Genomic DNA, 25,198 nt, shown 5'->3' with positions numbered 1-25,198 from the left:
ACAAAACGAAAGTCTGCGGAATCCTTCCCCATGGATCTGCAGGCAGCCATAAATGTTTGTTACCAACCCTAAAGGAAAGGTAACGTCGGAAAATTTGCTACTTTTATAGGATTGATGGATGAATGGACGCTTAAAGTCGACAGCGAGGAACTAAACTTCGACTGAGCAAGCTGAAGCAGTTGCTAAAATGATTGAAGCAACAATAACTTTATAATAGACTTTTTAATGCGGAAAATTAGCAGCTTAGAGACACCTTTGGTCAGGTACTTGGCTCGTAGTTGAACCTCGCTCAAGACTAGTTACCAGTAAATGAAATTATTTCAGTATGGTTGGACCCCGGAGTCCAGAGCCGACCGCGACTCAATGACAGATAGTGGTCCACCTCGTGCTAAACGAGGCTGATTGCTGTCGATCAGGTGTCGCCGGACAAAGTAGATATGGTACCTAAAGATTCAGGCTAGAGGCTCCACAAAGCTTGTGTCCTTGGAGACTGACCAGAGACCAATACCACCTTCTTGGTGCAACTAAATTTGCATCACTCCAGCTCTGGGCTGACAAAGGCAGGGTTATCGGACTGGAGTTGAGCGGCTGCCATCCTATCGACTAAAGGTAATATAACAACATGTATACTACTAGACAAAAACGATACGCATCTCTTTCTTTTATGGCGTAGCTTACTGATGTCGTCATAGTACTTTACGTACGAGGAGGAGCGGCTATCTCTACTGACAGTTAGTCAGCTTGACTGCACCTGGTAATGGGCTGCACTTCAAAGGGATAACAGGAACTTTTGGAGAGCTCTAACACCGACAGAAGGGGTGAATACATTTAATTCCATTAACCAAGCTATCTAGAATGGGTTTAAGGAGGATGTCATTGATACAACATTGGTCACAGATTCGGTTACAACTAAGATCAACGAGTGGAGGGTAATGCTCTTTACAATTGATTCTGAAGTAGGAGCCTCATTTCCGTTTTGGAACCCCAAATAAACCAGCCGGGGAAACATTTTTCAGACAAGCTCCCAAGAGACCAGCATCGAACAAAATCCAAGTTTGATGGGGAAATGAAAGTATTGAGAGGATAGGTAATTGGTTTCACCGCGGTTCTAACTGATTGTATTGGCTCCTTTTTTCGGGAACTGGGATAACTTAGATCGATGTCAAAAAAGCAACTTAAAGACACCAATTTCAGTCGAAGTAAAGAGGATTGGAATAAGTACATATAAGACCAGCTTTAACACAAACATAAAAAAATGTAGAGTAGCAGAGAAGGTTGCTTGGCGGGAAAATCGTGAAACCTAGGATACCACAAATTATGTGCCAAGGCTCGGAATGATGCGGTGGTGTTTTGAGACCAGTTATCTGGCTCTTGGATGATCTCTAGCCATGAGTCTCTTGTGATTCTGATGTAGATTCACTTTTGAGGTAGCACTGACCAAATTGCTTTTACCAAAGCTTAATCTCCCGGGAAAGATATCCCAAACATTAAACACAGTCAGGGTAAAGATATACCTAGTTTGGGCGATCAACTCTTTCGATGCAGTCAAAGAAGCGGGACCTTCTCAGATGGAGTGAGGTGAGCGTTATATCTATCCTTAAAGTAGGGCTACTAAATCACACAAAGACGCGGTCGCTAGAAGTGGTTAGTAATGTTGAGAATTTACGGAATATACCCTAGCTATCTCTCTGGCAATTGAAGGATACTTTAGTGATGCCAAGACCGAGGAATTAGACGGACAACGGCAACACGGATTAACGCCATCCTTAAGATCAGAGTAATAAACGTAACTAGGGACAAAAGATCCATGAGATAATAAACCGCCGGAGGCGCTCTAAATGGAGACGAACTATCTCCTCGCCACTGGCTCTTGGTGGTAAAATAAATACATAATGAAGTTTCTGAAAGAAAAAGGAATAAAGCTTATCGCCCATACTGACGATTTGGTAGAACTGTTCTCAGGAAAACTTTTGCCAACGATAATGAGCTAATGTTGGGAAAACTGGGCGAATGTACACCACAGTCATTAGAGCGATTAGTACCCATGAGTCTTTGTCTGTGGAAAGCTCTAAACAAAGGGACAATAAAAATAACCCCGCTTAATAGACTTAAACCTGACTTAGAAGTCTACTACTAGTACTACTACCACTACTACTAGAAAGAGGCTAGAGCTCGTCGATGCTCGTTCCTCCATTAATCTTTTGAATGTCTGGCCGAACAGGATTCAGCCAATATCTATGACTTTGTGCGCTTCATCAGAGCTACGAAGTGGTTCCACTTTTAGGGTAAGCGGAAGGACATATGGAGTCTCTAATACCGCAACGGGCCCATGGTGGCCTGGGTTTCCTGCGGGATAAGGGCAGCTGAGATAACCTAACCCAACCTAACTACATTATGCCGGTATGAGACTTTAATTGGAGAAGGATGCGACGTAGGGCTACCGGTGGCAAATTTTGGTATATAAATCTAAATTCAGGTAGAGAACTTTTTCAAACAGAGATTTGTGACCAAGTAAAACGAGGGCATTTACAAATGACGTATGACCCTAGCGAGAGAATTGTAACGCCTCAAGGTCATTAAGGACGCAGTTTAATAGGAAAAATGTTGAAGTCACTCTAAGATTAAACAGATTTACCGTAACAATTCTTACGGACATACCAGCAATGTCGAAAGAATCTGCTGGGATCAAGTAGGCCCTTTGTGTATCGATAACAAGGCCATTTTATCGAAGCGACTCAGGGGCTTCTTACCAAACTGGCATAGAAAGCTTAGGTAGAACTCTTAGATCCAATCAATTTTACTGTGTGAACAAAGGAACGCCGCGGCAAGGGGAAATATGCCTTCTCCTGACACTAACTCACAGCGAACACTCTGGACAATTACGTCTGCAAGTGGGGGAATGGAACTCTCGAGATACGCGCTCCAAACAAGAACAAAGGCATACAAAAAAGAACCAAACACAACCCACTGTTCCTGCGCACAACTCGATCGCCACTATGCCAGCTAGTACCCAGCAAAAAATCGGTAATCGCTTTTAGTGGTAACGTGTTCTAGAAGGCATAGCGTTATAATGCCTTCGAATTTTTTCGCTTCTTTTAGGCATTGCCAGTAGAATGTCCTACAATATTTTATTTATCTCGCTTCTTCGTTTCATTTCGGGGAATGCAAGGTAGAATGTCCTATAATATTTATTTTTTAATTCGTTTCTTTGCTTAATTTCCGGGAATGCAAAGTAGAATGTCCTACAATATTTTATTTGTTTCGCTTCTTTGCGTCATTTCAGGTAATGCAAAGTAGAATGTCCTACAATATTTTATTCGTTTCGCTTCTTTGCTTCATTTCGGGGAATGCAAAGTAGAATGTCCTACAATATTTTATTTTTTTTCGCTTCTTTGCTTCATTTCGGGGAATGCAAAGTAGAATGCTGCATCGTAGTCAGCTGAAAAATGGAATGAATATCCAAAAATTCTTTTTCTACCGTTACTTTCTGTGGAAATTTGTCTCGCATAAAAATCATGTTTTGCCTTGTTCAATTTGCAGCGAAGTTGAAGTCAGTCAATGAAGTGACGTACAAGAGTGAGGAAGTACAATTTTAAGCTTAATTAAATATGCCTGTATGTACATACCGATTTTAAAGAAAATCTAAATACCTAAATACATACATATGTACGCTGATTTATAAAAATTTTAATTAATTTTAACCTTTTAAGACATTTTCTGATTTCAATTTAATATAAATAAGTATGTACTTATCTAGGCATTCTACATTAGTTTCTCTGTAAGGCATTCTTTGTTCGCTTCTCTGGATTCTGTTTATCCATGCGTTCTACCTTCGTTTGAATGTAATGCTGCGGGTAAGGGCTTACCTCCAATGACATGCCCATGTTAAAATAAGGCCTTCTTGAAGCGAAACGGTAAGCGATTCCCATCGCCTAGCTCGTTTCCACTTTCGTTTCTGTGGTAATCGTGTTTTTTGCTGGGTACTTGCTGCGAAGATGCAAGCAATGAACCGCACAGCAAGTTGCCCATTCACAGTCGCACAGTTGCCAAGTTGCCAAGTTGAATGCCCGGTCGGCCAATTGATTGCTGTCAATGTTTAAGTGACTTGACTTGACTGGATTGGACTATGCGCATGTGCAGCTGCAACCGCAACAATAATTGCAGTAGCAACAGAAGCAACGGCAACAACATGGAAACATGAGCAATGCGCAAAGCAGCGACGACAAACGACTCCATAAACTTATAATTTCAATTAGAAAGCTTAGTCATGGCTGTTCAATGGTGGGGAGAAAAAGACGACGACGACAACGACAACTGATCGCCACCGATGCTGGGCAACAAGCTGCTGGACCAAATGATTGGTTGCGTGAAGATTCAAAGTATAGCGTAAATTCTGTACCAACGACTGGTTCATCGATTTTACTTTGCGCTTTTTTCAAACCAACTTCAGTGTGCGTATGCTGCATTGGAACGTTGAGGTAGCCACTTTGGGCATTGATTGCTATCGATCGCATTGAATGAAGATAATCAAGTTCTTGGAGTTGATTGGTGTGCGATAAATAAGCGATAGCGGTGAGGAAGGGTGTGCCAAACGAGCAGTTGAAAGAAGCTACAGAATGGATATCATTATTATAGTGGTTTGAATGCTAAGTTGGATGCTTAACGTTTACCAAATCGTTTTGTTGAAATGTAAATAAATCTTTATTATGCGCAAAGTCATTTACGTGCAGCGTCTTGTGGTGGTCCATTGAAATGCTGAGTTGGGGATAGGCAGACGTAAGACTGGTTCCATGGGACAGGAGCAGTGGCGGATTTATCGTACAGGCAACATAGGCTGAAGCCTAGGGCGGCAGAATTAAGGGGCGGCAAAATTTAAGACAGCTAAATTAAAAGAAAAAATGATTCATCTCATTCAATACAATTCAAAATTAGAATTACGCTGCGAATTTTTCCTTAGTATAGCAGTCGTTGAAATTTCCATTTAACTTTCATTCACGCGGCTTAGAAACCTGACGGCGCGCCTGCGCGTGACGCAAAGAAACAGCCGACACGCTGCCCCGAGAACGAGAATCATCTAAAAGGTTACCACACTTGACAACACTGCCGAAAAACGAGCGTGCATTTTCGAGAAAATTCTTGATTCCAAGCCCACCAGTTTTTCATAAGTGTATCATAACGTGAATAATCTGAAGGTCAGCTTCCGTCGTATGTCAAATTAGGCAGTGTATCTGTGTATGGTCTTCTGTTTGTCTTGCGCGAGGTCAAAAAATCTTCCGGATGAGCGATTTTATTTTGTATACTCGCATAGCGCTACTTCAATGTCCTGATAATTGGATTCTACTTGTCCAAACCTCTAAAGCATTTCAGTGCAGAATACATCGTGTTTTACAGATGCATGTACCCGATGAATGTTACGAAATAAGGTATGCTTGCGTGATTTCATAGAAGTATTTTTCTTATAACTACCTGAAATGTAAACAAACATTCAGCAAGGTTAAGCGGACATCACCAAACTCTCTAATTCGTTTGATATTTCTCTACAAAACTTTGCAGCATGCATGAAGTGAGCTCAATTATTCAATTCGCAGCTGAAAAATCAAGACGTAAAGAACTGTGAAAAAGAAGTGTTTGAAAGAGGGTTTTTGTTGAATACCTTATCCATGCTGATGTCGAATTTGTTAATTCCGTTATGTATTTCATTATTAACGAACAATATTGTAATAAAGCACTGACAATAACAATCATATTTGATATATATATATATTTTTTTTTTTCGTGAAAAAAGGGCGGCAAGTTATGAATTGCCTAGGGGCGGCAAATATTTAAATCCGCCACTGGACAGGAGTATATTTTTTTTGCAATTCAAACGGAAGCTTCGTTGAGCAAATAAGAAACATTTTTTTTTTTGTAAAAATAAGTTCGTGTGATGAATAGGAAGAAAAGAAAAACTGGAGGGAGACTCTTGATCGCGCTGCTGACTACAGGATGGCTCTCTAAATGCGGAATTTGTATTAACCCTGGCAAGACGGAGCTCATCTTACCCATCTTGAGTTCAACTGTGCGGCACTTGTGCCTACTCATGGGATCAAGTACTTGAGCGTGGCTCTGGAGAGGAAGGCTAAATATTGAGCGGTAAATGAGACTCTATGTTATAGCATAAACGCCGGAGAATGGCTTTGGATAACCTCTATGTAGTTGTGTTTTAGAAGGCAGCAGTTTCCACTTCCACGCAGTCCGAACCATTGTTTGAAGTAGGTCCCAGTACCACCAAGGAAGAGCTTAAGAAAGGAAAAACAAGAATTAGAGAACAGCACTGGAAAAGTACCATTGAACTTCGCTAAGACAAAAGCTTAATGGGGGGTACAACCTGTAGGGATATTGGCTTCTAATTAACCTACTTAAGCTGAAGCTTTTCGCGAGCATCCTCACAAGACACTGCAATCAAAGAGAGCATCTGCATATATTAGAACACTGGTCGGATGGTTTCCGCCGCATTAGCGGCTCAGCTAAAGAGACATCCCCGCAAGTGATCCTTGAGTGTGAGGAAGTATCGAGACAACGAGAGAAAAGTCTGTTCGCAATGCGGTCTAAAGATGAGGATTGTGTTATAATTGGTAGAGGGCACAATAGATCTGAAGATCAGAGAGCATAAATCTTCTAATTATCTACATACATATTTATCTTTTCATCGTTACCTTAAGCCTTAAGTATATGTAGATTAACATGGCAATTCCGGCTAAGATAGTTTAAAAGATTTTGTTTATTCTGTCACGAAAGTTTTATAGAAAAGAAGCTCCTTGCCAACTTTCTTGGTAAAAAGCTCTTTGGAAAGAAAGCACATGATCATGTTCCATCATGTATTTATGTACATACATATATCATTTTGCTCGCGCTGCTTCAACAATCGCAATGGCCAAGTGAGCAAAGCACTGGCGTGCCATTCGAGAGATCCGAAGTTTAAATCCTCGGGCAGCGGAATGTTTTTTTATAAATTTTTTTCTATTTGTAAATTAATTTTCTTTAAATTTTCAGATTGTATTTTTGAAAAAGAAAAAAATATACTTATATACTTTGTCGTTTCATTTAATTAATAAAAACATAGACATTTTATTTTAGTTTTTTCTTTTTTAATTAAATTTTTATATTTTTTTTGTAAATAAAATATTTGTTTTTTAATTATACTTAATTTTTATTTAATTTAATATTTTAATCTATATATTTTTTGTTCTCTTTTCATTAAATTTTGTTTTGTCTTTTATTGTTTTAAAAAGAAAAAAATATTTTTTTTATTTTCATTTAATTTCTATGGATGTATGTTACTTTTTCTTTCTTTTTATTTTTTGACATTTCGGGTTTCTTCATGTTTTATATTATGCAATCTTGCGGGATTTTTTTCGGAACTTCCATTGGTTCTTTTTGGAGTTCATGAGACTTTTCCGAATTTTTTCGACACTTTCGGTATTTTTTCGGGGTCTAAGGTTTTTTCGGAACATTTTCTTAATTTTTCGGGATTTTTGGGGTTTTCGGGAACTTTTCGGTTTTTGCCGGAACCTTGCTAAATATTTGTTAGCCTTTTTGAAAAAATGGAAGGTGGTAACAAAATATTCAGTCAAAACCTACAAGTTTTTTTTTTATTTTTACTATAAATTAGAAGCATTTTCGGGTCTCTTTTTTTAAGTTTTTTCGTTTTTCTCAGTTTTTTGGACTTGTTGTGCGGTCGGGACGGTGCGGGATTCTTTCGTGACCTTTCGGGAGATTTTTGGTGATTTTTTCGGGACCTTTTAGATATGCTGAGGCTTGTTCAGTATTTTTCGTGACTTCTCGGAAATTATTTCAATTTTTTGTTGGAATCTTCGAAATTTGTGGTGCTTTTTATTTTTTTTGGAGCCGTTTTGGAGTTTAGAAATTTCAATACTCAAGAGATGACATTCCACTTTTTCCAACCTAAGAATGCCTGTGCTAAATTATATGTAGAACCTGGATGAACGGTGTTTCGTTTATAATATTTACAATGTTTTTCAAGCTAACATTTTTCGAAATATTTTTATAAAAATATGGTTCACCTTTTTTTAAATAAAACCATAAAAATCACACTTTCAAACTTTATACAGATTAAAAAAAAAATAAAATTCCAAAAATTTTTATCTAAATTTCGAGCTTTTTAACTAGGATTTTTATAAATTTTTTGTGTATGCAGTTAAAAGGTTTATAAAATTTTAGTCAAATAAGAGCAAGTTTAGAGCGGCTGAAAAATCGCATTGATTTTGAATAATTTTATTTTCTTGACGGCGTTTTCTAATTTTTTCCATATAAACATGAATTTCTTGTGGAAGAATATGCGCAAGACCGTTTGCCAAAAAAATAAAAAAAGTCAACGCAAGTTTTCCTAAATTTCGATATTTAAATGAAAAAAAAGCGCAAAAACTGCCAACAAAAAGTAATTATTAAAAATCAATGCGATTTTTTAGCCGCTGAAAACTATCGCCTATTTTACTAAAATTTTATAAGCCAACTAACGGCATACCCAACAAATTCATATAAATTCTGGTTACAAAGCACGAAATTTAGATAAAAATTTGTGGAATTTTTCTTAATTCTGTATAAAGTTTGAAAGCTTGATTTATATGGTCTTTGTAAAAGCATGAACCATATTTTTATAAAAAAATATAGAAAAAAATTTAGCTTGAAAAACATGTAAATATTAAAAACGAAACACCATTTTCATCCACTTTTGACTGCCACTTTAAGTATGTACAATATACAGGCGCACATACATACATACACATGTAGATGTGTGTGTGTAGGCAAAATAAAGCCAAGTCAATTTGCTGACCATTTTGTGGGTGTGAGCTTGTCCACAGCTTCATGCTTCATGCTTCATGGTCGCCAGCAAAGGCTTGTCGTTTTGTATCAAAATATCGGTATTTTTAGAGCCTATCTTATCTATCGTTGCCTTATAAATCCGGCATTAGTGGTGGCGCAAATTGTCGCCAATAAGCCAAGCTTTGTAGCATTTACGACGGTCGTTATCCCGCTGTCGGTATTTTATTGCAGTTATTAATAATAAACTTAGTAGTTTTTCTAGATTATGGAAAAGCGAGCGAGTGAGTGGACACATACAAATATTTTTTTGCGACCAGCTGCTTGATTTATGCGAGCAACAATGCTATGCATGCAACGTGCCACACACTGTACATGCAACATACGCACAACGCTTGCACAAACAACCGCGCGCGCTCACCCACTAACAAGCTTTGCAGGATTTGTGTGTACATTGGCCACATTTGCCAATTTTTCACGCCACACGGCGATAGCAGCCACAAGCGTGACTATCGCAATTTTGCGGCCATAATCGATTTGGACGCCACATTTTTTTCACGTACATATGCATGTATGTATGTGGTTGCCTTCAACACATTTCAATTTTAAGTTTTAATTTTTAAAATATTTGTCGCTTTTATTTTATTGTCGTTTTTATATCTTTTGCAATTTTCGCACAAAATTTTCAAATTCATTTATCATAATTATTTGAGGCCTTTTCGAAATGCACTTTGAAAGTAGGCCTAAATTATTTTACAATTTACGAAAAGTGGAGCAAATATTGTTGTTGTTGGTTGTTGTTGCTTTTGAAATTACAATTGCAATTGTCGGCTGTCCATTTGGCATAAAATATCGATTGGTTTTATTGAAAAATTGATGCTTCTAATTGATGCGTAAATGGGCTATGTCAATTGTATGGCTGCATATGTATGTAAGTCGGCGTAGCCAGAATGAAGTTTGGGGGGTGGAGGGGGCGGCTCGAGCATACTAAAAATTCTAACCTAATTCTGGGTCGCATTGCTCAGCCATGCACAGATGTTTACACACCAAAAAAATTTTTTTTTTCGTTTTTTTGGAAAATTAATTAAGACACTCGCGGTGTTTGCCCAATTGACGGTGTTAATTTTAAAGTTCAAAAAAATTTGTTTCGAAAATTAAAACATAAAAAAAAAAGAAAAAATTGTTTTAGTGCTCTTTTATAGCATTTTGAAAGCGTTCTTCTAAAGAACTACGAAAAAATGCTAATGAGTCGAGTCAGCAACATTATTGAGCTAATAAAATTAGCAGCGTATTTTTTTTTCAAAAGGAAACTAATAAATGTATGTAGTACAAATATTTATAGGGTATTTAGTTAAAACCATATAGTATGTGCGTGTATTTTTAGAAAAAATAATTATTTACAAATTAAGTACACAAAAAAACCACACACTTTCTACTAGAAGACATAAATAAATACATCCGCCAACAACAACAAAAGGCGTAGAACTTTTTTTGGCAACCATTCGATGCGTCATTCGAGCCAGCGAGTCAATACCTCAAAGCAATAAAAAGGAAAATTCCAAATTTTTGCAAATAAAAATCACGAAAAAAATGGTTTGAAAAAAGTCATGAAAAGTAAATTCTCACCAAATCGTGATGCGCGCCAGGCAGTCAGTTTAGATAAATATTATTATTATTTTACATTACAATGTTGCAAAAAAGCTGGAGAGAAGTTAGCAACTAAAAGGCGGTACAAATAAAGAATAACAACAATAAAAGAAATTTGCAAACAGTAATGCACACATACATATGTATGTATGTATGTGCTAGTCAGTATCAATGTTTATTGGTTGGACATTGGCCTTCATTTGCCGAGCAGGAAGAGATATTTAGATAGATTTTCATGATTCGTTAGAGCTACATACATACATACATACATATGTCTACTGCTGATTTGTGAGGTGACGGGCAACACTGAACATGCATGTTTTTGTATAAGTGTATATTTATGTGTGTATATCCACATTAGGGTGGTACAAAAATATGCAGGAAAATTAGATTTTTTCTAATTTCTTGCTGTCATCCCGCAGAATTATAGAAATTGCAAAAAAAAGGGACCCGTACTTGTTTTTTATTTTGAAATCGGTTAACATTTAGACGCGCCGTCGGACTGTGGGCTGAAACAAAACCCTGTAGTTGAAATAGTTTTAGTTTTTTAGTTAGTAGTTAACTGTTTTTCGTCTTTTTTTAATAAAATTATATTAAGGAAATTCAAGGGAAAATTATGTAAAACAACAACAACAACAACATATATATGTATTAACCTTTAATTAAAAAAATACCCAAAAAGTTAATTTTAATAGGAGATATTTTATTTTAACAACAGGGTTTCGCCCACTGTGCGCCGGTGCTTTGAAGTTTTCCATACATTTCATATGGGAAAAAGTGGTTATAAAATCGTTACAAATTAATATTTTTAATCGAATAAAATATTTCCTCTCAGAAATCTTCCAACAATAAAAATATGAATAGCGTTTAATTCTAAAATTTTATTTACGTGCGCGACGTGATTAAGAATACATAAAATAACTATCTATGTATTTTAAATAAGAGATGATATTATGGGTTACAAAAAATTAGTTCGTAAAATTTTTAAGTCAAATATGCACGCTAACTTCATTGTTTGAAGATTTCTGAAGGGTAATATTTTAAAAAATCGACTTTGCTTTTTCTTAAAATTTTAGAACAGTTAGGCTATCTGCACACTTGTCGTCCAATCATAGTTGCGTTATCGTCTCGCCCTGAAATTTTGAGCCGAGCACATGCATTTCAAAGGAGATCTGCACACTTGTCGTTATCGGCTAGTTATCGGCAAATCGTAGAAGATGCAGAAACGGATAAGTACGGCACTGTCGTTTGCTAATCGTTGTGCACGCATTGTTTGTTTACATTTTATGGGGGAAAATTAGTGAAAAAGTTAATATTTGCATTAAAATTGTATAAAAATTAGTATTTTTTTGCATAAAATCTGTGGAAATTATTAAAAAGTGGATAATTGCATTAAAATTTAATAAATATGAGCGTTTTAACTATAAAATATGACGAAATTGTATTAAGTCTCTGTGTGCATACACAAAACACATTCCAGGAAAAGAAAAGAAGAGATATTACTGGAAAATTACGTCTAGAAATGTTGCAGCACAGTCTATATTTAAAAAATTGCAGGTTTTTGTAAATATTTCGCGAAAATATCAACCAAAAAAAACAGAAAATACCTGCTCCAAGTGAATTTTTAGACGCCAAATGAATTGAAATATCACGACCAAGTGTGCAGAAGTGTAATCGTCATGTAATCGTTGCTTCATGACGATAACTATGACTCAACTATGATTGGACGACCAATGAGCAGAAAGCCTTACTCGATTCATCAAATAAATTTAATTAAAAGGTCTGAAATTTTAAGAAAAATAAATTGCTAATTTTTATTCATACGGCCTTAAAACTTTTTATTTTTAACGACTTTATGGAAATTCTACGAAAAAATTAATTTTCCTCATATGACATTTTTTAAAATCAATAAAGATAAATATTAACCGAATTCAAAAAGAAAAGTGCCGTATTTTCGATATACTTCAGTTCTGGCGATGGCTGGAAAATTGGAAATTGGACCACCCTAATATACATATTTTGCAATATATACGCATGTATGTACATTAGGGCGGGTAATTTTTTTCAGTTTCGGATTGAACATACAATTCTAAGGAGAAAAGGCCATTAAAGCAAAGCTCTGAAGTTAATTTTTTACGCCAAAATTTTAAAAGAAGCTATCTTTAATTAATAGTAGGTTAATATTTACTTAAATATAAGGGATGCTATTATTTTAATACAAACTTGTAGTTGAGAGTTTTTGGTAAGAAGAATTCAATACCTCCAAACCATACCATACTAAGTCATTAGAGATTTAGGCAGACTTAGCATAGTATGGTATGGAGGCGTCGAATTTATGTTTGATATCAATTTTTACTTAAAGAACTTTTTATTATTGTAACAAGAAAAGAAACCGTATTTAATTTTTTTATATTTAAATCAAACTAAGAGCCGTTCTCTCAAGCAACTTTTATAATTTGGGTGGTAGACTTTTCTTCTTAGATTTCTATGTAGAATCTAATTTTTTTAGGAAGGATGTCGAAAAAATCATTCCAAACAAAATTAACCCGCCCTAGTGTACATATAAATGAACATATTCACATGTACTTGAACAAACTATAGATATATGCTTTCTCCTCGCACGTTGCGTTGTTTCTTGCGGAAATTGTGGAAAAAGATGTTTAAAAATAAACGCACAAAAAAGTAAATAAAACAAAAATCAACAAATAAATAAAGAACTTGGCGCATTTTGTTAACAACGCCCACATTTAGCCACTAATAAAATGACGAAACTAACCGCTCTTGTGATATACCACAAATAATAAGGTGACAGCTGGCCACGAAAGAATTTGTTTAAATCTACCTAAAAACAAAATACGAAATAATTTAAAGAATCCCGCAGCTAATCTGCATATCACAAGTCAATGGAAAATATAAAAAAAAATTTATTAACAGAAATCATTATGTATATCAGACCGGGTTGGTGTACAGGAAAAACGAACTTAAGTTAGCCCTTCCCATTGCTATCATAAAGATTTCCGCCCAGCCACGAGCTTTCACCGCACTGAAATGGTTTCGAGACTAGGCCTGGTACCTGCAGATATGTAAGATGGAAATACGGCAACATACGTCCGCAGTATTCTTGACATAAAGAAAGAACACTTCTCAATGGTGTTGAATGGCAACACAGCTGGGAATGGGAAGAGCTATTTAAAGCCGTAAGCGAGAAGAAGGTAGGGCGCGTTTACCAACTGTTGCTGTTTGCGCAAATCAAATCGATATAAGTCCTTTCGACTTTACTGATAAGATCTTATCGTGGATGCTGTGTGAAATATTGAGAACCTTCATGAGCCAACTGATTGAATTGTATTCCCCACTGATCAGATTTTCGCAATTCATCACATCCTGGAACAGACCTTGGATACGCAAATCGGCACATACAATATTTTCGTTGAATTCCAAGCTGCTTTCGCTAGCACGAAGAGGAACTACGGAGCCATTTTGTACTCCCGCAAAACAGCATTTTCCATCTTAGAGAAGAAGGAAAATTAGTTTGGGCTAGCGGTGAACGAGGAAGAGTCAAAGTGTCTCCTGGCAACATATATGTATGTAAGTAGTCTGCGCGTATGAGAATGCAGGTCATTGTTGGCAATTACAACAATTGAGAAGTAGTGAAGAACTTTGTTTACTTAGGACCTAACAGTCACACAACCAGTAATGCCAACAGGTGCTACTTGAGGTTTAATAGGCAATTGAAAGTCGATGGGCAAAATAATCACTTACAAATCTCTTTGCATGCCAGTCATTTTATATGGCTTAGAAACGTGGACGCTGACAGCCAAAGCTGCAAAGGCTTTAGGGACTTGGGAGAGAGCAATTAAATGCAAGTTCTCTCGTGCTGTTTGCGTGGACAAAGGGTACCGTAGAAGATGGAATGACGAACTCTATGAGCATGACATGGACATAGTTAAGCATATAAAACTACTACATAGATTGCGCTATCTTCAACATGTCGGTTGCCTGCATGACGATGCTCCGGTGAAAAGATCCTTCGACCGACTGGGGCCCGACAATATTGGTGGACAACGTAAGCTAGTGCGCCTACGAAACCAATGGAAGGGCAACTGCAGAGGGATGTACCTTGAATGAACAACTGGCGACACTTCTCAAAGAAGTGGGGAAATGGGAGAAGTTATTTCAGTCCATACCCAAAAAAGGTCGTAGTCAAAAAGGGGGAGATGAAGAACAGGGAAATAAGTCTGGTTACGGTAACTTATACTTGACTGATGTGCGATCAAGCGGTAGTTAACAACTATTACAGCATATCGCCCTTGTGGGTAAAGATGTGGTGGACGCACCAACAACTTCAATCAGACGACGTGCGAATCAATTGGCCTGTTCACGGTCGTCTGTGATGCGCATTTTGCTTTATGACTTAAGTACGTCCACTGACAAAGTACAGACCGTCCCTTAGCTATTAATCGGGGCATTCTGACTCTTAATACCGAAACTCATCACGAGTGACAAGGCCCATTCCCGACTTGATGGAGACGTGAACAAACAAAATTTTAATTTCTGAAGGACTGGGAGTCTCCGTATCATTCATAGTACATATTCATGTTTAGTTAGTACTCATGTCATATTAGAAGACTGGACTGAGGTACGAACAAATGCGCATTCAGGCCGTTTGATATCGGCTTTTGACAATATTCACTAGCCGGCATGATCATCGAATTAAATTGTCCCGAGACTTGATTATGTAGTCTATTTTGAAATCAAGGATTTATACGAAAAAGTTCGAGAATCTGGAAGTCCTTAAACAGAACATGAGTTGGGAAATCTACTATTCGTCGCCGCAAGTGTTGCAACAAAAGCGCAATAAAATCGGCTCAAATGTGAATTAATAATGGCTGCGGTTTTTTTTTTAACTCATATCGCTTTCATAACATGATGGAACGTAAAAAAACTTTTCTTAATTGAAGAAAAACAGCAATCAAAATGAAGAATAATGGGACGAAATAGCACTAAAGAAGTTGTATACTCTTTCCAGGCCCAACATTTCTTCAAAATGATAGATAAAAATTACTCATTCGGGAGAATTTTCTACTCATTCGGAAGTTTTTCTTTGATCCAGAGATGGATTTTTGGTTCAGTGTAAGACTACGTCATAGTTGAATTCAGGGGCAGAAATGAATGGTCAGGAATATTGTTTTGTCAACACAACGGCCCAAATCAAAAGTTTTTTTTGGCATTCTTTTACCTAAAAAAAAGTAAAAAGATGACAAGATAGTTCGAAATACTTTGTTATTCTAGCACAAAGGTCTTAGAAAAACAGCTCTCTTATTCACCACTTGTGGTGAAAAGCTATTTTAAGAGAAAGCACTTTTATATCATTTAGCTCGAGCCGTTCCAACAGAATAGGGGTACCATTCGAGAGATCGTAGTCTAAGCAGAGAACGTATGTATGTAAATTATAATAAGAAATATAATTATAAATTTAACACTTTTTATTCTTGAGGTCGTTTTTAACGAAAAATAATTCTAGAAAAGCAACAATAATTTTGAAACAAATTGTAGAAGTGATAGCTATTTCGGAAATCACCACATTTCCTCATCACAAGGCCATTAAATAACAAAAACATATAATTATAAATTATTAATTTGTATACGCTCTCTGGTCTAAATCCTCGGGCACCGGATTTTTCCTTTTTTATTGTAATTTTTTTTTTGTTTTAAATTTGATAAAATTTTTAGGAACTTTTTTTTCTTTCTTTTTTAAATAGCAGTTTTTTCTTTTTTAGTTTAATTTTATTTTAAGTTTTAGATATTATTGTTAAAAGAAAAATATTTTTTAATTACATAAAATTTTTAGAAACTGATTTTATTTATTTTTTTTTAAATTAAATTTTTTTCTTTCATGTTATTTTAATTTTTAAATGTTATTGTTTTAAAAAGGAAAAATGCATAGATATATTTTTTATTTTTCTTTATTCTATTTTTTAACTTTTTTAAATTTAATTTTCTTTTAAGTTTTAGATTTGTTAAAAATATAAATATTATTTTTAATTCTATTCAGTTTTATTAATTTTTATGTTTTTCTAATTTAGTTTTTAGATGATGTTGTTTTAAAAATCATTTTTTTTTAATTCATTTAGTTTTTAATGTTTTTTTTTTTTAATTTTATTTCCTTTATTTATTAGTTTTTTTTTTAATTTTTTGGGATATAATTTAATTTTTAGCAAAGTTTTTACTAAAAGACAAACAAACTTAGCAGCTCTTTGAATTAGTCAGTAAGGATCTTTCAAGATAGTTACCAGAATTGAAAATTGTCAATTAGTTAAATATATGCTTAAATCAAGGGAGTGTAGTCACCCTCAATAATTGTAAATATTATGGTTGTACCGACTTCGGGATTCCTACTAAATTTCACTAAAAATATCAGCCTCAAACTCAGGAGAGTACTTAAACTATATTATTTATATAACATTCCACTCACCTCTCATCCTTATCGTATTTCGGCAACGCGCCTGGCTCCAACAAAACTGAAGATTCACTTTGCGGTTCCGCCGAAATACCTTGCGCCCGCTGTCGCTGATATGCCTGACCACTTTTCCGCTGCTGCTGCACTCCAGCGCCCGGTGTGGTGGCCGTACTGGCATGACGACTAAATGGAAATACACTTTGAAATTTATCCAGATGCGATTTCAGCTCGGCGATCTCCGTATCCTTTTGCTGCAGCGCGCGTTGCATTTCCTGTATTTTCATCTCTTTCGCCTGAATAATCTGCATGAAGCGTTCCTCTTGCGGCGTCGTTGGCACATAACTATTATTCAGTATATTCATTGTGGGCGAGGAGTCGAGCAGCGAGTTTATGGTCGTCGATGCCGCTGGCACCGCATTGGCATTGGGCGTGGCAGCCGCGCCGCCCGCTATACAAAGTCCTTGCATTTGATCGCTTAGCAATTTTTGTTGTTGCGCTGCACAAAACTCAGCCGCCGCTGTGGGCGTGTTGGTGGTGTAAATTTGTGGCGGTGTGCCTACTACAAAGGGTGTACCACCTTGCGCCACGGCAGCTGCAGCAGCGGCAGCTGCAACCGTACCCGGTGCGTTCGTATTCAGGAAGAGACCCTGTGTCTGGGCCTGCAATTGTTGCAGCTGATGATAGCGATGTTGCAATTGCAGCTCCTGTTGTTGCAGTGAGTTGATGTGTTGTGCAGCGGACGAGGGTACCGTACCGTATATGAAAGTTTGTGCGATCACGTCTTGCTGCAGTGGTAACGTAAGGGTACGTATCGCGCCCGTTTGACTGCCGAGTCCGGTGAGCGCGGGCAAATTATTGCTGTTCACCAGTCCCAGATCGGGTTGGAACTGAAAATTGGCGTTCGGCTCCTGCTGCATGGTGGCGGCTATTTTGTTCGTCGATTGCTCGCCGTTTGCCTCTATCTCTTCCGCTGACGCTGCTTTTGGCTGTGCGTCGGTGTCTTTGTATGCTGTACTCGTATCTTTGCTAGCGATAATGCCGTTGGCCGTGACGTTGTCCGCACCGTGACGCAGAAACGCAACGCTACTCACGGTGGATACGTTGGTGGCGGCGCTGATTGTGGAGGTGGCTGTGGAGGCGTTCGGGTCGAAATGCGCGTTGGAGAAGCTTCTTTCTCGCACCTCGTTTTCGCTGGGTGCGCTCGCGTCGTCGTTTGTTTTCGCTAGGCGCTGTCTGTTGTAGCGGCTGCTGCTGCCTCTTAAACTGCTGCCAATGCCACTGTCTGTGCTATTATTAAATCGACTATATTCCTCGTCTTCGCGCGCACCGCAGCTATTTGCGGTTGTTGATTTTTTTCCAATAATGACTGTTGACGTTTGGCGCGTTGCGCTGGATGCCGCCAAAGAACCTGTAATTGCTGTTGACGTACTACTCGCCAAATCGGCTAAATTTGCGTATAGGGCGTTGTTGCCGTTGGTGGGTGGTGGTGGTTGTGGCGGTGTTGGTGTAGCAGTTGCCGATGATATCGCGACGGCACGGCTCGGTGGATCTAGACCGTTGAGTGGTGTGCGTGGCCCAAAGGGTGCAGTGGTATTCTTCTTTGTATGACTATTACCGTTACTTGTGCTATTGCTGTTGTTGTTGCTAACTAGCCAAGGTGCAATTGTTAGTTGGGCGGGTTGTAAGCTATGTATATTACTCGCTGGCGGTTTGGTCGTTATGACATTCCGCTTGTTGCTTTGCTCATTATTGTTCTGTAACCGATCGGGCGGTAGGGAATGCGGCGATTCACTATCACTGTGCTCTGTATTGGCTGGCCTCTTGGTAGCGAAGCACAGCCGGTCAAAACAAATGCGCATTCAAGCGATTTTTCTGACTCGTTGCGAGAGAAAGCAAAATGGACGTGACGACAGCAGCCCTGCGAAAAGAGGAAACAAAAAATAAATAAATTTGGTAATTAAATTTTTAAGTAAATGAAGAAAAATATGAATGAAAATGAAAAAAACGGTGGCGGTAAAGCAAACAAATAAGTATGTATAGAAGAAAAATAAGCAACTGACGAATGCAAAATAATATTAATTAAAAATAAACAAATAACATTGAAAAAATATTATTTCTCGAAAATAATTATTAGCTTGACAGTTTGCATATTTACGCGGAAGCTTCAAGTTGACAAAACGTGCTCGTGGATGCAGTGTTGACATGAAAACAGTTTGCATATAAGTACCGCTAGATTTTATTAAACAAAAATAAAAAGAAACCATAAAAATGCATATAATTGGTAGCTACTGTATAGTTATCCCAAGTGACGAATATAAAACTTTTAACGAGTTTCACGCGCGCCGAATTCGTTGTTTTGGTTGTGAATGAACTCACACAGCTAATTTCGTGTTATTGTAGCGCTGGAACTAGCCGTATACTCGGATATCCGTCCGGTTATTCGTGTATACGAATAAAATCTGTATATCCGATTAATATCCGTTCAATTTTGGTAACCGAATATTCGGTTAACATCCGTTCTAATTTTTTAACCGAATATCCGCGTCTACACGGATGGCTCCAAACTAAATCTAAGAGTAGAGAAGTGGTATACACTCAAAGGTCCCATCATTATACCTCTGTTTTTGGCTGCCAGACCATTGCAGAGTCTTCCAAGCGGAGTTGGCGGACATAAAAGAGGCTGTACTTTAGCTCAACGAATATTCTCCTAATATGCCTTCAGCTACCATATACTCGGAGTAGCCAGTCAGCTATTAACTTACTGGGACGCTGCAAAACCTCAAAAAATCTTGTGATAGAATGTAGAAAACTCTTCATCGAACTAGCTTCAAAGTCGACTACCTTCTTTGTGTGGGTGCCAAGTCACAGAGCCATACAAAGTACCTGTGCAGCAGACGAAGAAAGGTATCACCTGCAAAACATGGCTTAAAACACACATCTTCGAAAAGGCAAACAAAAGATGATCGGAAGAACTCCGTCAGTGACTACCCGACAAATCTGGCCTAGCTTTGACAAGAAAAGAGTTGAGGCTAGTTACCGGAATTGTAACGGGTCAGTTTTTGATTGGAAGGTATTATGACGTAACGAGGCTTTCATGAATTCTTGCGCTTTATTAACCTAACGAACTGGTTCCACTTCTAAGTGAACAGAGAGCATCGAATAAGAGCTCTCAATTGCTACCAAAATGAGCCCACTGGGCCTAAGTGTGTATCTCTCATAACTATATTGGAAGCAGACAACCTAAACTAACCTAACCGACTACTCGGATTTTTAATCAGGTATTCGAATATCGTGGTTATCGGGATATTTATAAAATCCCAGCCCTATTTTATTATCATTCCATTTTTAATTTTTGTATTGAGCTTTCAATAAGGCCTGTCAAAGCGTGACTGCCATCAAACCTTAACTTCTTCTTCTTTATATTAATTGGAACTACATCCATTTGTCGGTTAAGACCGAGACTAAAAAACTTCTCAAGTTTTTAATCCCAAATGCTAGCCTGACAATTACGCACTTGCCCATTCCATTGTTTTTATGGACGCCTTTGCTTTCTTTGTCCATCAATGGGTGTTAAGTCAAAGGATTTTGGCACCGGAGGGAAAACCCTAGAGAACTTTCGTTCTCAAATCTACAATGTCTATTGAAAGGGCAGATTGATAGAAGCCTCACACAAAATAGTCTAGAGCCTTTACTTTCAGCCGATTTTATATATACATATACTATATTTTTTTTATGAAAGCTAGTATCATTTTTTAGAGATTCGCCGATCCCGATTTTGGCAGAGTAAATAGTAATTTTAAGAAAATCGATTCCCCTGTTCCTGTAAATAAAACTTTATAATAAAAACTATTTTAGAGCAATAATAGGGTTCCCCAAAGTGAAGAAAATTTTTAAAAATTTTAACGTTATAGAAAAATACCAATATTAAAGTTTAAAAGTATAAAAAAATGTGCCAAAATTTTATTTTTTCAAAATTTTTGCAGTTTTATATCTCACTAAATTTTAGTGTAATAAAGCTTTAAGTGGTTAAGAATACGCGTTGATTTTTATATATTTTTTGGTCAACAAAAAAAAATCGAGAAATCAACGGTAAGTTCTAGCATCATCAAACTTGCACTTTGTTACTAAAATTGAGTGGGCTAAACTTTTTTTTTTTATTATTTCTGCTAACTGAAGATACAAGGGCCGAAATTTTGCCACAATTTTATTTTCGACCTGTAACGAAATTTTCATATGGTACAGAAAAAAGACAGTTTTATTTGACACAGTCTAAGATATATATTAACCCTCATCGGTCCACCCGAAAATTTGTCGAATTGGTTCTTGTGTGTACGGTCGTATATAAACAGATCTGCAAAAAAAACTTTAAGTATGCAGTTTTATAGCCCGTTCGTTCTTAGTAAAACAAAGTGCAAGTCTCAAGTTGGTAGAAAATCGCGCTGATATTTGGATTTTTTTTTATTTTTTTCTACCATACCAAACAAAATTATCGAACACGCTTTATGGAAAAAATATGTCCTACTCGCTGGACGTGGGTACCTAACTCAACGCAAAATTATCCAAAGCAGAGCAGGGTTGCAGAAACGAAGGTTCTTTTACGATAACTAAACAGTTGAAATAAGTATCCGCAACCCTGATTAAGTCCTGGCTTCTTCAGAAATAAACAACAGCTCTATATCTGTGTTCATATGGAAAAGAAGCTTATGTCGAAAGGCTGGCTTTAGTATAAATCGGCATTCGCAGCATACCATTGCGAATGACTCACTGGCGCTAAGCCGTTGAACATCTTTTGGCAAATAAACGTGGAAGAAATAGTTCCGATACTAGCAAGTCAATATTCTTATTAAGTCTCATCGAAAAATTCCTTGCCGTTTAAAAAATAAAGGGATTGCCGCATTATACTAAAGCCAGCCTTTCGACATAAGCTACTTTTCCATACGAACACAGATATAATCCCTTCAACCGAGGAGACTTCTTTAAAGAAAGATTGGATTTCATATAGATTTTTAGGAACTAAAAATATCAGTTTGTTGGCACGAATTAACAAAAATAGCAAGGCATGTATACATACCTACATATGTGCGCAACTTTTTCAAACAAAAAACACTACAACCCACTTAAATATTTATTACATAAACAGAACATTAACGGAAAAATTTCCACAAAACTTACACCGATTAATCAGCATTGCTATTGAAATTAAAAATAGCAAACGAAATGTTATTTACTCCAATTAAAATGCCTACGCTTTTTGTTATGTCTACTCCATATACATACATACATACATACATATGTATGTATGTAGGTGCAGCAGACAGATAGTCAGTAAGGCAGGCAGTTATGCAAGTCAGTCAAGCAGCCGACAAAAGAGGATCGCTAGCGAGCTGATAATAATAAGAAGCCTATGTAAGTAAGTACGTATGTATGTATGTATGCATGTTTGTAGTGTGTAGGTTTGCGTGCGTTGTGTTCTAGAGTAGGCCAACATTGAATCATTTGTATGAAATTACTATGCATGAGCTTGTCAGCTGGTAGGTACGAGCGAGTTGAGTAGACACATGAAGTAATTGCTTGCTCCATTTATTTATTTATCGCAAATTTATACACAGTTAACGGCCTAACTGAGTGGATGATTGCAAATAATCAAAAGCAAAAAAAAAAAAAACAAAAAACAAAAAAAAAAACGAAAATGGAACGAATAAAATGTTGCGCTACTTTTTTTTTACTGTTTTTATTTACTACATATATTTATTTATTTTTTGTGTGTTGCTATGACTATTAGCAATTTTTGTGTGTTAAATACGTTTATACTAACTTCCTACATTTCAATGTCAGTGCAATGTTTTACATTCGCACAACGTTAGAATAAACCTGAAGGAGCGAGCGCCGCACAAATGCGACGCCTGTCAACGGGGCGTTTGTTGTCTGACAACGATTTTCGGAAGGCAGAGAGTGTCAAATGTGACACACCTAGTGGCGCGAGAGCGGTAAATATGGAAGTGTGTGTTTGCGAGATATGTAGTAGTGAAATAATGCAAATTAAAAAATTTCGAAATAAAATAGAATAAAATAATATTAAGCAAAATATCTTATGGAGAAGTGAAGTTAATAAACAAATTCAACTCGCCAAACGGCAACCTCACCCACTGTATGTTAGGGCTTGATAGTTTCAAATATGTATAGCCAACGAGGCTCATTCAAGCTTAAAGCTGAGCTCTCGTAAATGGATGAGCCATGGACCTAAACTAGACACGAAACGAACGAACGCACTAGACGACATGGGTTTAAATGGGACGTAGACTGAACCTTGAGTCTCTGACTATAAAATCAAGGGCCGCATACTTTGCGTGAAGAAGCGAAAGTATCCCAAAGGAGCGCCTGAAATCATCGGCTTCGACTGCGATTGTCTCCAAGAAAAAGGCATCGGAAGCATGAGCTTCGAAGAAGCAACTGTCGGACGGCGGCAGACGGTTGCAGTACATCTTAAGTAGATACTCGGTGCCAGAGCTCCAGTTATATAATGCTTCTGGAGGAGAAGGTCAAGATGCACTACTTGTTAAAAACCAGCGAACTTTGGGCTAACACACGACTGAAGGTTATTCCTATGTCAGAGGTGCCATCGCGTTCGACAGTGCGAGTGTGCATTCCGTCTGCAGAGTTGACGAATAAACTATTCTAATTCTGATAAAATGTTAAAACGCTAATATTATCCATGAAGATTTTTAAAATTTTCGTGCCCGGAAACGGAGAAGATGCATGGACCAATATGGGCTCAAGAAGATCCCACACCACAATCACGCGAAATCAGCATGCCCGACGTGGTGGCATCATATTGGTCCTTCTGTTGCTGGGGATGGACCTTAAGCTATTAGCATGAACTTATATGGGTACTAACTAGGTGTAGGCAAGTTGTTTGTTTCTCATACGAATATCGTGTGGTCTTCTCGCTCTTCTTCCCTTTCTTTTCACCAGAACTTTAAGCCTATGGTGTTGAGGAATCCGTGGCGATGAAGGAATGGTCAGTAGTGCTTAAAGAACTGGGCGCTCAGGGTTTATTCCGATGCCCGGTTTCTACCGGGACGGACCGCTTCTTCGGTGCATCCGCGGAGAAGCAAAATTTTAAACGAGATGAAGAAGAAAAAAATTAAAATAATCGTCAAAAACAAAAAACTAACGCAAAAATGTTTCAGTAGTCTTCATAAGCACCAAGGAATACGAGCTCTTGCTTTCCGGTCAAGAGTTGGCTATATTTGTGACACTGCTGAACCTGCGACTTCATCAAAGATTGTATTGAGTACTTCCTACAGAAGCGGTAAAATAGGAAAACTAAATATTATCAGGCAACGCCGAGGCCAAGGTACTATAGAGCCGTACATTCCATTTACCAGACTGCCAAAAATACAGCAGCAGGTACTGTGCATCCCAAAGAAGAAAAAGATGATCGTAAATGTAAAAAGGTGGCGAACTAGTACAGCAGGTACCTCATTTCGAAACTAGCTCAAAAACACAGACCTCAAAACTTAATAGATCGAGGGACGATTCTTAAAATAGAACCAGCTCTGAAAATAGGACCTAGGACCATCCATCTTTCGCCAGAGAGAAGTGGGTCTGGATTATGTCAAAGCTTCCTGAACTGGTGGGCGAATATTTGTTGGGAAATCCTCTAACTGGGGGTAAGATGAATAGCTGCATTTTAGCTAAGAAAGATATGAAGCTCAGAATACAATAACACAGTAGCAGTTTTTCAAAATCAGCGGATATGACAGTCGGATTGTGTGGTTATCTCCCACCAACATTCTACGGTAATGTTAAACTGCGGGCCGAACAGCAAAGGATACATATGTCGACTCGCTGTATACTCGTTCCTCTTCAAGATTATGCCGATGTTTTTTTGAGTTTAGAGATCAATCACTGCCTTACTTCTGAGAGTTCATTATTGTGAAGATGGATAATGAGTTGAGTCGTAGAAGCAACAATGGCTCTTAGAGAAACTCTGGAGTAAGGAAAATGGCTACACGAAGTACCCTCAGAATGCAGTTCTATCACTTAACACTTTCGTGGAAAAGGAATACTGAAGAACGTAGGAAGAAAGCGGCCAATGTGCTCTGCGCCTGAAAGAATTCAACGGGGAAAAGCAAGCGGCTACGAACGCAGATACTACATTGGGTATACGCAACGGCAGTTAGTCCTACCTGGTCTTTGGTAAGCAGGTAGGTAGGCAGATCGCTTGATGGCTCAAACGGCATTAAAGGCACTTCTGGGTATTTGGGG

General features: G+C 37.5%; 1 protein-coding gene across 1 annotated transcript in view; it reads right to left on the bottom strand.

The window, feature by feature from the left end:
- The window catches only part of LOC108365433 (cGMP-dependent protein kinase, isozyme 2 forms cD4/T1/T3A/T3B-like), a 49,140-nt gene extending 30,266 nt beyond the window's left edge, over positions 1-18,874 (bottom strand). Inside the window, exon 1 of the mRNA XM_017619448.1 lies at positions 16,943-18,874. Coding sequence (XP_017474937.1) covers positions 16,943-18,786 — 1,844 coding nt within the window. The 5' untranslated portion in view covers positions 18,787-18,874. The remainder of the gene's footprint in view (positions 1-16,942) is intronic.
- Positions 18,875-25,198: the final 6,324 nt, after the last annotated feature.

The sequence above is a fragment of the Rhagoletis zephyria genome, unplaced genomic scaffold (assembly GCF_001687245.7).
Source record: "Rhagoletis zephyria isolate East Lansing unplaced genomic scaffold, Rhagoletis_zephyria_1.1 Rzeph_scaffold_01867, whole genome shotgun sequence".
NCBI lineage: Eukaryota > Metazoa > Arthropoda > Insecta > Diptera > Tephritidae > Rhagoletis > Rhagoletis zephyria.
This window is presented reverse-complemented; position numbering and strand designations above follow the sequence as displayed.